The following is a 15,044-nucleotide window of genomic DNA, read 5'->3' as shown; positions in this document are numbered from 1 at the left end:
TCCTGAAAAGGTTCTACAGCTGTACCATTGAGAGCATGTTGACTGGCTGCTTCACTGCTTGGTATGACACCAGCACCGCCCTTGATCACTTGGCGCTAAAGAGGGTTGTGTGGACAAACCAGTACATCACTGGGACCGAGCTCCCTGCCATCTAGGACCTCTATACCAGGCGGTGGGAAAAGAAGACACGGAAAATCGTTAAAGACCCCAACCATCCAAGTCATAGACTATTTTCTCTACTGCCGCACGGCACGAGGTACCGGGGCATCAAGTCTGACACCAACAGGCTCTTGTACAGCTTCTATCCTCAAGCAATACGACTAATAAATAGCTAACAACATAGTTACACTGACTGAGTTTACCTTGTATCTTTATTGACCTTTATTTCAATTGTTGCACACTCACAGGGCCCTACACACACTGACACTCCAACATACAAACACTCACTCCATAATTTGCTTATACACACTTAATATGAACATACATTTATACTGACTCTACACACGCACATACAAGCTGCTTATATCCTGTTGCCTAGTCCCCTTACCCTAAACATATCTACCTCCATCACTTCAGTATCCCTGCACATTGTAAATATGGTATTGGAACTGACTTTAAAAAATATATTTCCTGTATATAATATGCTTACTTACTTTGTGTATTTAATATTTATTTTAATTTATTTTATGTTTTCTAGTAATACATTGTTATTGATTATTGCATTGTTAGGTTTTGAGATGACAAGAAAGGCATTTCACTGTACTTGTGCATGTGACATTAAAACTTGAAACTGTTGCTTGGCAATTTGCCCGAAAAATGTGATCTCTGTATGGCTGGGGGAGCCTCCGTCTGTAGAGAGAGAAAAAAATATTTAGGTCAATTCGCGTTTGTTGCCAGGGAAAGAAGACTGGATAATCTATCATCTAAAACGGAAGTGCATGGTGCGTTCTCATGGTTTCCCCGAAGTGTTCTGTGCTTAGTCTACGTCTAACTTTGAAGGTATAATTTTGTTTACACATGTTTCAATGAACCCTGAATAGTAGGTTAGTATTTTAAGTATTTAGCACCACTATTATTTTTTTTCTCCAGCCCTCCTGAAATAAACTGCCTCGCCTGGCAGTCCCTGTCCGGTTGCAGGGTCTATCTATCCCTGGCCGCGCTGCGTATAGAAGCTGCCTGTTCGCAGTTTTTTGCTGCACTGTTATTTGATCCTCGCTCTTTCTTTGCTGGGAAGAAACACTCGCCTCTTTCCCACGCTCCTTAAACACGTGGTGCTGTAATGAATTGGATTCTGAAGCCCCTCCTCCCTCCATTGAATCGTCACAGGCCGCTCCGCAGAATCCCTGTGCTCTGAGTCAGTGGCGGTGAGGGGCCCCGCCCGTCCTGTCTGTCGTCCTGTCTGTCTGTCGTCCTGCCTGTCGTCCTGTCTGTCGTCCTGCCTGTCGTCCTGTCTGTCGTCCTGTCTGTCAAACACTCTTCACTTTCTACACATTATATCAAGTCACGCTTGTGTGTTTTCTCTTCCGTCGATTATAAAACAAAATGCTATTGTTTATCAGAAATAGAAATAGGATAGATCTGGTATTTATTTCACATAGCTTATTATATACCATTCAGTAACTGTCCATTTAGAAGTTTGAAAAGTAGGATACGATACTAGGCTAATGTTGTTTTGACTGCTACGAATCGATAACCTCTTGAAATTATGGAGGGCCTTCAAATATGGGAGATTACGGATGCGCTACAAGCACCAACACATTTGTCACATTCCTCTCACATTTTGTTTATTGGTCATCCTATGAAGACCGCTGATTCTACATGGATTTGGGTAGGGTAAAATCCTAAATTTGGAATGATGGTGTGAGTTAAAATGACAAAGATTCCACTCCAGTAGATACCATGTAGACTACTAATAGAACGAATAGTTATATACCTGTCAAAGTATTTTAGAGAAAATTGTGGGCAAACAATGTTAGATTTACTCGTTTTTTGGTATCACGATGAAAACATGAATTTACTTATTTAATCCAAAAATGTATCCACAATTATTGTTTGAGTGCTTTCGTTTGCTCCATATACAGAAAATCCCGTTTAAAAAAAATGACATTCACAACATATCTTTGCTGTCTTTACAAAGGAGGGTAATTACATCCACATGTTAAGGGTATATTTTGGTTGTATAGAGCAAATGTTTGAAGAGTCTGAATAAGAATACCATTTGGATAAAGCCACAGAAAAACCCCAGAAACAAGCAACAACAACAACAAATCCGAATAAGACCAGTATGTTACGTCAGGAACTCTGACCAGACTCCTGCAGGGTTCTGTGTAAGACCAGTACGTTACGTCAGGAACTCTGACCAGACTCCTGCAGGGTTCTGTGTAAGACCAGTACGTTACGTCAGGAACTCTGACCAGACTCCTGCAGGGTTCTGTGTAAGACCAGTACGTTACGTCAGGAACTCTGACCAGACTCCTGCAGGGTTCTGTGTAAGACCAGTACGTTACGTCAGGAACTCTGACCAGACTCCTGCAGGGTTCTGTGTAAGACCAGTACGTTACGTCAGGAACTCTGACCAGACTCCTGCAGGGTTCTGTGTAAGACCAGTACGTTACGTCAGGAACTCTGACCAGACTCCTGCAGGGTTCTGTGTAAGACCAGTACGTTACGTCAGGAACTCTGACCAGACTCCTGCAGGGTTCTGTGTAAGACCAGTACGTTACGTCAGGAACTCTGACCAGACTCCTGCAGGGTTCTGTGTAAGACCAGTACGTTACGTCAGGAACTCTGACCAGACTCCTGCAGGGTTCTGTGTAAGACCAGTACGTTACGTCAGGAACTCTGACCAGACTCCTGCAGGGTTCTGTGTAAGACCAGTACGTTACGTCAGGAACTCTGACCAGACTCCTGCAGGGTTCTGTGTAAGACCAGTACGTTACGTCAGGAACTCTGACCAGACTCCTGCAGGGTTCTGTGTAAGACCAGTACGTTACGTCAGGAACTCTGACCAGACTCCTGCAGGGTTCTGTGTAAGACCAGTACGTTACGTCAGGAACTCTGACCAGACTCCTGCAGGGTTCTGTGTAAGACCAGTACGTTACGTCAGGAACTCTGACCAGACTCCTGCAGGGTTCTGTGTAAGACCAGTACGTTACGTCAGGAACTCTGACCAGACTCCTGCAGGGTTCTGTGTAAGACCAGTACGTTACGTCAGGAACTCTGACCAGACTCCTGCAGGGTTCTGTGTAAGACCAGTACGTTACGTCAGGAACTCTGACCAGACTCCTGCAGGGTTCTGTGTAAGACCAGTACGTTACGTCAGGAACTCTGACCAGACTCCTGCAGGGTTCTGTGTAAGACCAGTACGTTACGTCAGGAACTCTGACCAGACTCCTGCAGGGTTCTGTGTAAGACCAGTACGTTACGTCAGGAACTCTGACCAGACTCCTGCAGGGTTCTGTGTAAGACCAGTACGTTACGTCAGGAACTCTGACCAGACTCCTGCAGGGTTCTGTGTAAATGTTTTCCAACTGGCCTGACCGCTTTTTGATTAATGGACAGATGTTCCTGGGATGTTTAGGATCTCTGCTGGCTTGTTTGGGGAGCTCTATGACTGGGCTATGGTTTAGTATTGTCTAAAGATGCCTATATATGACATTAAATAATAATCAAATAGGCCTACACATCACAGACACTGCAAAGTATGATATATTTTCCAAAAGCAGTATGTCAAGGTTACTATTATAAGGAGTATGTCAAGGTTACTATTTTTGCCTGCATTTTTATATTCCTTCTGTCTCAACAAGAACCAAAGGTCTGCACTTATTGATATGTGATTTCAAAATGCACTTGGTTTCTCTCAGCTATGGCACAAATAAACGGCAACGTGTGCAGACTGATTAACACACACACACACCAGTAAATACCACATAGGTGTATGATGAAACCATACAACTGTGACTTTTCCGTTATGTGAAGTTGTCAGCTGAATTGTTTTCATATTACGTACATCATAGATTTACTAACAGAGCCAGCAAAGTTCTGAGTTTGTTTTGTTATTATTTGTAGGCTACTATGTGCATTTTCCTTTGTGGTGAGTCTGGTGGTGAGATAAAGTAGTCCTGCGTATCGGATGTATTCATCAACAGATTGAGTCATCGCATACGTGCACCAAATGTACATTGGAGTGTACAGTGGAGTGTGTGGGAACCTGAGGACAAACGGAAACTGCTTAACTATGAAAAGACAGGGTGGTTAAAGTATCATACATCGGTCTATAGATAGGACTCCCAGGCTAGTGAAGCCTATACCAAACGGAGCAAAAGGTTCAATTTACCTTGTGTGGTTTCCAGGCCAGCAAGGCGCGACAACAACTTACAATCGCAGCCGTCCGGTTCCCACGGTAGCTATGCTGCGGCTGAACTAGGCTGATGCGTGCCATTCTATGCTCAACGTCACCTCTTTTCACTTGCAAAAGGAAGTCGCACAGGCTTTTGTTATTTGAAGTTCTATTGCTTCTTGTCACTTTAAAACAACTGGAATATCCGCAGATGACATTTAGATGGATTGTAACCGCCAGAGAGGTGTCTCTTCTCTTTGCGTTATTATATGGAGGGAGGCTATACCACTAGACTTGGGATCGAGTTGTTTTATAGAGGTTTAAGTGGCCATTTGTTTTTCTCTGTCCAATTTATACATCGTTATTGCCAAAAGAGCTAGACTGCAGACAAGTAAATAAGCCAATGTGTTTAGTTCCTAAAGTAGGCTCATGCGTATTTTGTCACCCTCTTTTATATAAGATAAGGATATACATGATCTGTTTGTATGAAATGTATAAACCTAACAAAGTTTTAGTTTTGAGTATTTTAGAGTCGTGAGTCTATTTGGCCACATGTTATGTGTACAGTATCAGATCTCTAGCGATCGGCAGTAGCACACACAATATTTTATTCCACACCAATGGTGACAATCCCTTACTACTTTTTTATGTAATTTCAGTGTTTCAGAAGAAGTTGGACATCGTTTTTGATATATAGTAACAAATCACACCTCGTCTTTGATTGTGTGAAGCTTTTAATGCCTTCTGAGTCCTGATTAACACCATGGCACGAAATACGACGCGTAACAGGCCCTTTACAGTACAGCATCACTGCTTTGCTTTTTACATTAAAACATATATACATCTCTGCTTGTGTGGTTGCACTATTCGTCCGTCGAAATACAACTTCAGATGCGAATAGTTTTTGCAACATGCATTATGGCTCCATGCGCAATACTCCTGCTAATCCCGTGGATCCGCTGCTCTCCTAAACAACATTATATTGCTTTTCTCTGCATTTTTTCACGATGTCGTTTATGACTCCTTCAACACCATCTTCCCTTGAGTCACCGTCTCTCACGCGAGGGAGTAAAATTGTCAATTTTATAGATGCCGCTTGGTTTTATTTCTATAACACATTTGTTTCCACGAGACCACGCCTTACTCTAAGGTTTCACACTTGTGGACCCTCCCCAAATGGACTCAGTAGCCAATTACCTCGCTCCGTTTCCGCCCATTTCACAAGAGTTGATTCTATGGAATACTATTGTCATGCAAATAAAGGACGCGTAAAATATCCCCGTCGCGCGCACTGCAGAGCAGAGACTCACTGGGATCGCACGAAGGACGCGAAGCACGGGGCACGCGGGGGAATTTCATACTACGTCGTCGCCAGGACCCGTCCAATTGTCACAGGCAAGTAGTACCCACATGTTTTCTATTTTAATCATAACATAATAGTTATCGGGAATTGTATCTCAACCGTATTCTTTAAAGTGTGAATAAAAGTGTTTTTGATGTAGACGTTGGAATGTAACCGTTGGGGAATATTGTTCAGTGCACTTACGTGTATCCTACCTGTCTCACACAGCCACCCTTGCCAGATGAACTGAGGCGGCTCCAGGATCCTGCAGGCAAGAGGGGAAAATCACAAGAAGAACCAACCTGCCCAGATTCAACTGCATTTTATTCACCTTGTTTGGAGATAACGATACCGTGGCCCTTCTTCCAGAATACCTACAGAAGAAAAGTTTCAACAGTCGCTCTGCTCCATCTCTGCTCCATAGCATATACTACCTGTTGCTGCTAGTAACGAAGGAGGGGAAGAGAGGGAGACGACACCTTGCGACACTTGGATCTCTTATAAACACACTTTGTAGGGAGTTGGATTTCGCAACCTTTAATCTTTTGCACACCAAGTGTGTTATTTTGTCTATGTCCATTTTGGGATATTAGTGGTTTTATCATATCTATAGTATACACGTTTTTAAAGTGCCTTACGACTGATATTAATCCAGTATTTGGGCAGTATTCCAACACCAGAGACTCAACCAGTGACTATCACATAGAAAGGCACAGGATCTGTCTCTAAATCCCGGTTTCACCATGAGTCAAGGGAATGTATCAACTTGCTCTGCGCCTCAGATCGTTTTCCAAGAGGCGGTGAAGCAAGGCAACACAAAGGAACTTCACTCGTTGCTCCAGAACATGACAAACTGCGAATTCAATGTCAACTCCTTCGGGCCCGAAGGACAGACGGCGTTGCATCAGTCAGTCATCGACGGGAATCTCGAACTTGTAAAACTGCTGGTGAAATTTGGAGCCGATATAAGATTGGCGAACAGGGAAGGGTGGAGTGCCTTACACATTGCCGCTTTTGGAGGACACCAAGACATAGTCCTATACCTCATCACTAAGGCAAAGTACTCCTCTGGTGCACGGTGATCTGCTACACTGCTGTCAGGTAAACACACGGAAAGCCAGGCTCTTGTAAATTAGCGTTTCGATCTATAGTTGTGCCAAATTATAGCCTACAAAACACAGTAACTTCCCTTTCATCAAAACCAAACGGGGGTCTCACTCGTGAGTCGAACACCACATGGTTCTTGTATCCGCTTCAGCATAAAAAAAAACGCCATTTTGGTGGGTTGGTACTAAAGCTTTTTCCTTGAACGTGTATAATAGATTGGGACGTATAAAATAACTAAGCCAGTGTTTGGGTCCCGAGACCTGATAGCAGCCTAGTTTTACGCAGCGATAGACTTTCTATATTTTTTGTCGCGGTTACATTGAAACACTTCTTTATTGGGCTTCGTATTGAGGTGTCGACCTGTAGCTGCGGTGGTCACTTGTAGGACCCTTTTAAATGATTTTCTATACTAAAAGATGGCACTTGTTGCTGTGGCTGCATGCTGGAATATATGAAAGGGAAGAAAAGGTGAACACGGGAAATGAAGGCCATCCTGTATTTGGCTATAATGTCTTTTTTAAATTATAGGATTTGATCTATTTCAAAGAGCAGCATTATTAGGACTATATATATATACCCAACTGGCATTTCCAGATGTGTAATCATTGTAACAACTATTGACTTAATGTTGTTAAGTACTTTACACAATAGCTTTACTTTGTTTCTTTATAATAAAAGTAGCTAAATGCGCCCTGCCTTCTTCGAGCAGGCTGCTGGCATGTATCAATGTCTTTTCAGGCCAGTGCGACCGCAGTGTCAATGGTTAATGTGATATAAACCGCTGCTTTCGCTTTGTATCAAAACGTCAGGAAAGTGGCATTTGGAATTCACTTTAATCTCCTTTCAGTATTTTAACGAACAGCACCCTGGTCATCAGTGTGAATACAGGCTGGGTTCTATTTATGAAGGTACATTGACAAGATGCATTTTGAATATTCTGTGGTTATTCTTATCAAATCTGTTACGTTTAAGAATATTTAGGGTGACTTATAAAGCTGCTTCAGACTCTATGCTTATCATAGTATAAACTATCCTGTGTGGAGACCCCATGTCACAATAAGCCTAAATTTGACCTACCTAAAGAGAGACTCTTCTTTGTCCCTCATTAACTTGTTGTTTGGTTTTCTTTGCCAACTACCTCGACTGTAAAGTATTCAAAAACATTGGACTCTTGCTCACTCCACAACACTCCAGTATGGGGAGTCCCACACATCCTCTAGCACAGTGGTTCCCAACCGTTTCAGGTTACTGTACCTGAAGTACCCCCTGTGGATAGGCCAAGAACACCCAGGGGTCCTAGTACCCCTGGGTGGGGACCGCTGATCTAGCCTATCCCCAAGCCTGTCTATAGGCCAAAATAATGCTCATACCCACACAGACATTTTAACTAAGTTATTTTAGCAGTAGGCCCCAAGCCAATGTTATTCAACCCAGTGATATAGGCTAGGAGACAACTATGGTGTTTCTTCTGCAAAGCAATAATGTCTATTTCATATTAATCAAGCCTGTTTCTTATCATCATCTGGTATTCATTTATTTCCCACACTACAACCAAACTTTAATCTGACAAGCAAAGCGTTTTTTTTGCCTTTCTGTAAAGGTATGGTTGCAAACACACATTGCCTATTTTTTTATTTTTTTTATTTTTATGCATTATATAGTCATTCTGTTTGAAGTTTCTATTTAGTCACAAAAATTGCATTTTATTGCCTGACTTATAAATGCAGGAAGTTTTATTGCACAAAATGCAGAGCCTTTTACGCCCCCTGGTGCCTGTCCGGGTGACTGCAGGAGTTGAGGCTCAGAAATAGTTACTACTGAGCAGTAAAAACATTTTATTACTGTCATGTTATGATGACTAACATCTACATGACTATTGCAGGATATATATATATAATAAAACAAATGGTTTAAACTGCCTGCTGCATTTTGAAAGTCATGGCACCCTAATGTTTGTTTCAATGCTGCTTGTATGTTTTATATTTGATTTTACTCAATGGCCAACAGTAAGTGAAAGACAAATATCTGATAGCATCACAGTCATTCAATGAAAATCCCTGTGTGTGTGTGTGCACATGCGTGCATGAATGAATGTATGTGTATATATGTCTGTGTGTGCTGCATTCATCTGACTGTTGTTTGCTGAGTGAGTTGAGCTGTGTTCCCCTTCCCTGGCCTGTGTGTGGCCTGCTCCTCTCCTCGAGTGTGTGGCCTGCTCCTCTCCTCGAGTGTGTGGCCTGCTCCTCTCCTCGAGTGTGTGGCCTGCTCCTCTCCTCGAGTGTGTGGCCTGCTCCTCTCCTCGAGTGTGTGGCCTGCTCCTCTCCTCGAGTGTGTGGCCTGCTCCTCTCCTCGAGTGTGTGGCCTGCTCCTCTCCTCGAGTGTGTGGCTTTATGTTTGCAACTGGGGGTTTTCCCTCCCTACAATAAGGAGAGACACAAGGGATTAAGGACTGTCCTTCCATGTACCTGGAAAAGCAAACTAAAGCGATTAGAAAGAAACATCAAGAATAGATTGTTATTAGCGGAACAAAAAAAATATGCATCGCTTGTCTTAAACCTGATATTTTTTATATATATGTATGTATATATATATATTTTAAATATTGCACTGACTGTTGTTGATTAAGTTGGCTTTTTATCAAGTCAAATTGTATTGTTTTTCCGAATAGAAAAAAAAAAGGAACACAACAAAATACTATTGTATAAAAACAACTCCAGGCTGTAATGTTTTGTGTGTTAACTTTGTGAAACATTGTGTTAAGGCAAAGATTGTTTGAATCTTTGTGATCGGGTATGTGTTTATATACAGTACCAGTCAAAGGTTTGGACAACACCACTCATTCAAGGGTAGGTGTAAAAAACATAATAAAGAAAACCACTGGAATGAGTAGGCGTGTCCAAACCTTTGACTGGTACTGTATATATATAATATGCTGAAATATCTTGGAGCACTTTCTTTTCTGAAGTGCTGCCTCCCTCCTGTTGTTATGAAAGGGGAAAAATACATTTGATGGTAAGATCATTGTTACAAAAAAAATTGCACAGCATATGGTTGTTCTACTCAAGTGTCATAACATTTATGGCCCGAGAGAGGACGACTGGATAGGTGTAAATGAATGAGAGAAAGTGCTGACGTTTTTTAATTTTTTTGGGGGGGGGGCATGTTCTGTTTTCATTTTGCTTTTTTTCGAGCGAAACAAAAACAAATGTCTGAGTTTAATGATTGATGCTGAAGTTCCATGGTGTTTTCATTTTGGGTTTTCTTGTTTTTGTTCTGTATTTTGTTTTTGAACGTTTGTAACACTGTGATCATGATGTGTGTTGAGAAAATGAGTGCTGTAATATTTTTGTACGTTTGTGTACAAGCCAGTAAAAAAAATCTTTAAACTCTGTGTGTCTATGCATGTTTGTTTTTCCCTACCCCCAGGCAGTCCCAGCCCCCATTACCCATAGAGAAGAATGGTGACGGGCACAGACCCCTTCCCGTTCTCCCAGGCTAGCCCAGATCCCCTCCTCTCTCCCGTTCTCCCAGGCTAGCCCAGATCCCATCTTCCCCCTCTCCCCTCCTCTCTCCCGTTCTCCCAGGCTAGCCCAGATCCCCTCCTCTCTCCCGTTCTCCCAGGCTAGCCCAGTTCCCCTCCTCTCTCCCGTTCTCCCAGGTTAGCCCAGATCCCCTCTTCCCCCTCTCCCCTCCTCTTTCCTGTTCTCCCAGGTTAGCCCAGATCCCCTCTTTCCCCTCCTCTTTCCCGTTCTCCCAGGCTAGCCCAGATCCCATCTTCCCCCTCTCCCCTCCTCTCTCCCGTTCTCCCAGGCTAGTCCAGTTCCCCTCCTCTCTCCCGTTCTCCCAGGTTAGCCCAGATCCCCTCTTCCCCCTCTCCCCTCCTCTTTCCCGTTCTCCCAGGCTAACCCAGATCCCCTCTTCCCCCTCTCCCCTCCTCTTACCTGTTCTCCCAGGTTAGCCCAGATCCCCTCTTTCCCCTCCTCTTTCCCGTTCTCCCAGGCTAGCCCAGATCCCATCTTCCCCCTCTCCCCTCCTCTCTCCCGTTCTCCCAGGCTAGCCCAGATCCCCTCTTCCCCCTCTCCCCTCCTCTCTCCCGTTCTCCCAGGCTAGTCCAGTTCCCCTCCTCTCTCCCGTTCTCCCAGGTTAGCCCAGATCCCCTCTTCCCCCTCTCCCCTCCTCTCTCCCGTTCTCCCAGGTTAGCCCAGATCCCCTCTTTCCCCTCCTCTTTCCCGTTCTCCCAGGCTAGCCCAGATCCCATCTTCCCCCTCTCCCCTCCTCTCTCCCGTTCTCCCAGGCTAGCCCAGATCCCCTCTTCCCCCTCTCCCAGGCCATCCGGATCCCCATTCTCTCCATTTGTTATTCAGTCAGCCTCATCTTTTCACATGCTGGATAAAAGAGCCACGCACATGATTGTGGGTAGTTCTGGTTTATAGAAGGCTGGGTCCCCTCCCCAGTGTGTGCAGGTTTTATGTTACCCTCTCTCTCTCTCTCTCTGTGTGTGTGTAGTCTGAGGAAGGTCCCTAGCTCAACTCTCTGGCTCTGCAACACTATTCCTCTTCTCTCTATTAACCCCCTGGGCACTCTTGTCTGTTTCCCTCTTTTGCTCCCTGTCGGTCTCGCGCTCTCTCTCTCCCTCTGGCGGTCGCTCTTTCTCTCTCTCACTCTGGCGGTCGCTCTTTCTCTCCCTCTGGCGGTCTCGCTCTCTCTCTCCCTCTGGCGGTCTCTCTCTCTCTCTCTCCTTCTGGCGGTCTCTCTCTCCCTCTCTCTCTCTCTCTCCTGGCAGTCTCCCTCTCTCTCTCTCTCTCCTGGCAGTCTCCCTCTCTCTCTCTCTCTCTCTCTCCTGGCAGTCTCCCTCTCTCTCTCTCTCTCTCTCTCTCTCTCTCTCTCTCTCTCTCTCTCTCTCTCTCTCTCTCTCTCTCTCTCTCTCTCTCTCTGGCGGTCTCTCTCTCTCTCTCCTTCTGGCGGTCTCTCTCTCTCTCTCTCCTTCTGGCGGTCTCTCTCTCTCTCTCCTTCTGGCGGTCTCTCTCTCCCTCTCTCTCTCCTGGCGGTCTCCCTCTCTCTCTCTCTCCTAGCGGTCTCCCTCTCTCTCTCCTGGCGGTCTCCCTCTCTCTCTCTCTCTCCCTCTCTCTCTCCTTCTGGCGGTCTCTCTCTCTCTCCCTCTCTCAATTCAATTCACTTTATTGGCATGACGTAACAATATACATATTGCCAAAGCTTATTTTGGATATTTACAATATAAAAATAAATAAAAAATGAGAATCAAATATTGTCAACGGGACAACAGTAACAACAATAACCAAGGGTCAAAATAACCATATATTCAACAATAACAATAATCATACAGTAGAGGACATGTGCAGGTTTATTGGTCTGTCAGACACTGTCCCTCAACTTATGGCAGGCAGCAATGTAGTGCTCTGCCAACACACAGCTCTCTGCGTCCTCCCCCAACAGGACGGGTAGCCTATCCTCATCAGAGAGGTCTTTGAATCCTTGAATAAGGGTTTCAAATTTGGGGAAATGACACACTCTAATTGTTTTATATTTTTGACATTTTGTCAGGAAATGCAGCTCCGTCTCAGGTTCTGCTGTGGTGCAGTGGTTGCACAACCTTTCCTCTCTAGTAGCGCTCTCTCTCTCTCTCTCTCTCCTTCTGGCGGTCTCCCTCTCTCTCACTCTCTCTCTCTCTCCTTCTGGCGGTCTCCCTCTCTCTCTCTCCTTCTGGCGGTCTCCCTTTCTCTCTCTCTCTCTCCTTCTGGCGGTCTCCCTCTCTCTCTCTCTCTCTCTCTCCTTCTGGCGGTCTCCCTCTCTCTATCTCTCTCTCTCTCCTTCTGGCGGTCTCTCTCTCTCTCTCTCTCCTGGCAGTCTCTCTCTCTCTCTCTCTCCTTCTGGCGGTCTCCCTCTCTCTCTCTCTATCTCCTTCTGGCGGTCTCTCTCTCTCTCTCTCTCTCCTTCTGGCGGTCTCCCTCTCTCTCTCTCTCTCCTTCTGGCGGTCTCTCTCTCTCTCTCTCTCTCTCCTTCTGGCGGTCTCTCTCTCTCTCTCTCTCTCCTTCTGGCGGTCTCTCTCTCTCTCTCTCTCTCTCTCTCTCGGTCTCTCTCTCTCTCTCTCTCTCTCTCTCTCTCTCTCTGCGGTCTCTCTCTCTCTCTCTCTCTCTCTCTCTCTCTCTCTCTCTCTCTCTCTCTGGCGGTCTCTCTCTCTCTCTCTCTCTCTCTCTCTCTCTCTCTCTCCTGGCGGTCTCTCTCTCTCTCTCCTTCTGGCGGTCTCCCTCTCTCTCTCTCTCTCTCTCTCTCTCCTTCTGGCGGTCTCTCTCTCTCTCTCTCTCTCTCTCCTTCTGGCGGTCTCTCTCTCTCTCTCTCCTTCTGGCGGTCTCTCTCTCTCTCTCTCTCCTTCTGGCGGTCTCCCTCTCTCTCTCTCTCTCTCTCTCTCTCTCTCTCTCCTTCTGGCGGTCTCCCTCTCTCTCTCCCTCTCTCTCTCCTGGCGGTCTCTCTCTCTCTCTCCTGGCGGTTTCCCTCTCTCTCTCCCCCTCTCTCTCTCTCCTGGCGGTCTCTCTCTCTCTCTCGGCGGTCTCTCTCTCTCTCTCCTGGCGGTCTCCCTCTCTCTCCCTCTCTCTCTCTCCTGGCGGTCTCTCTCTCTCCTGGCGGTCTCTCTCTCTCTCTCTCCTGGCAGTCTCTCTCTCTCTCTCTCTCTCTCTCTCCTTCTGGCGGTCTCCCTCTCTCTCTCTCTCTCTCTCTCTCTCCTTCTGGCGGTCTCCCTCTCTCTCTCTCTCTCTCTCTCTCTCTCTCCTTCTGGCGGTCTCTCTCTCTCTCTCTCTCCTTCTGGCGGTTCTCTCTCTCTCTCTCTCTCTCTCTCTCTCTCCTTCTGGCGGTCCCTCTCTCTCTCTCTCTGTCCTGGCGGTCTCCTCTCTCTCTCTCCTGGCGGCCTCTCTCTCTCTCTCCCTCTCTCTCTCTCCCTCCCTCTCTCTCTCCTGGCGGTCTCTCTCTCTCTCTCTCTCTCTCTCTCTCTCTCTCTCTCTCTCTCTCTCTCTTCCTGGCGGTCTCTCTCTAACTCTCTCTCCTGGCGGTCTCTCTCTCTCTCTCTCTCCTGGCGGTCTCTCTTTCTCTCTCTTCTCTCCTGGCGGTCTCTCTCTCTCTTCTCTCTCTTCTCTCCTGGCGGCTCTCTCTCTCTCTCCTGGCGGTCTCTCTCTTCTCTCTCTCTCCTGGCGGTCTCTCTCTCTCTCTCTCTCTCTCTCTCTCTCTCTCTCTCTCTCTCCTTCTGGCGGTCTCCCTCTCTCTCTCTCTCTCTCTCCTTCTGGCGGTCTCCCTCTCTCTCTCTCTCTCTCTCCTTCTGGCGGTCTCCCCTCTCTCTCTCCTTCTGGCGGTCTCCCTCTCTCTCTCTCCTTCTGGCGGTCTCTCTCTCTCTCCCTCTCTCTCTCTCTCTCCTGGAGGTCTCCCTCTCTCTCTCTCTCTCTCTCCTTCTGGCGGTCTCTCTCTCTCTCTCTCTCTCTCTCCTTCTGGCGGTCCCTCTCTCTCTCTCTCTCTCTCTCTCTCTCTCTGTCCTGGCGGTCTCCCTCTCTCTCTCCTGGCGGCCTCTCTCTCTCTCTCCCTCTCTCTCTCCTTCTGGCGGTCTCCCTCTCTCTCTCTCCTTCTGGCGGTCTCTCTCTCTCTCTCTCTCTCTCTCTCTCTCCTTCTGGCGGTCTCTCTCTCTCTCTCTCTCTCTTCTTCTGGCGGTCTCTCTCTCTCTCTCTCTCTCTCTCTCTCTCTCTCTGTCCTGGCGGTCTCCCCTCTCTCTCTCCTGGCGGCCTCTCTCTCTCTCTCCTCTCTCTCTCTCTCTCTCTCTCTCTCTCTCTCCTGGCGGTCTCTCTCTCTCTCTCTCTCTCTCTCTCTCTCTCTCTCTCTCTCTCTCTCTCTCTCTCTCCCTCTCTCTCCTGGCGGTCTCTCTCTCTCTCCTGGCGGTCTCTCTCTCTCTCTCTCTCCTGGCGGTCTCTCTTTCTCTCTCTTCTCTCCTGGCGGTCTCTCTCTCTCTTCTCTCTCTTCTCTCCTGGCGGTCTCTCTCTCTCTCTCCTGGCGGTCTCTCTCTTCTCTCTCTCTCCTGGCGGTCTCCTCTCTCTCTCTCTCTCTCTCTCTCTCTCTCTCCTTCTGGCGGTCTCTCTCTCTCTCTCCTTCTGGCGGTCTCTCTCTCTCTCTCTCTCCTTCTGGCGGTCTCCCTCTCTCTCTCTCTCTCTCTCCTTCTGGCGGTCTCTCTCTCTCTCTCTCCCTCTCTCTCTCTCTCTCCTGGCG

The 15,044-nt window shown here is 46.6% G+C and overlaps 1 protein-coding gene across 1 annotated transcript; it reads left to right on the top strand.

Moving 5' to 3' along the window:
• The first annotated feature begins 5,909 nt into the window (after positions 1-5,909).
• On the top strand, positions 5,910-10,177 carry LOC106568448 (notch-regulated ankyrin repeat-containing protein A). The gene has a single exon (XM_014138789.2). The coding sequence runs from the start codon at positions 6,425-6,427 to the stop codon at positions 6,761-6,763; it is 339 nt and encodes a 112-aa protein (XP_013994264.1). The 5' UTR covers positions 5,910-6,424; the 3' UTR covers positions 6,764-10,177.
• Positions 10,178-15,044: the final 4,867 nt, after the last annotated feature.

Source organism: Salmo salar, chromosome ssa13 (assembly GCF_905237065.1).
Source record: "Salmo salar chromosome ssa13, Ssal_v3.1, whole genome shotgun sequence".
NCBI classification, from domain to species: Eukaryota; Metazoa; Chordata; class Actinopteri; order Salmoniformes; family Salmonidae; genus Salmo; species Salmo salar.
Note: the sequence above shows the minus strand (reverse complement) of the source record. Positions and strands in the feature narration are given on the sequence as shown.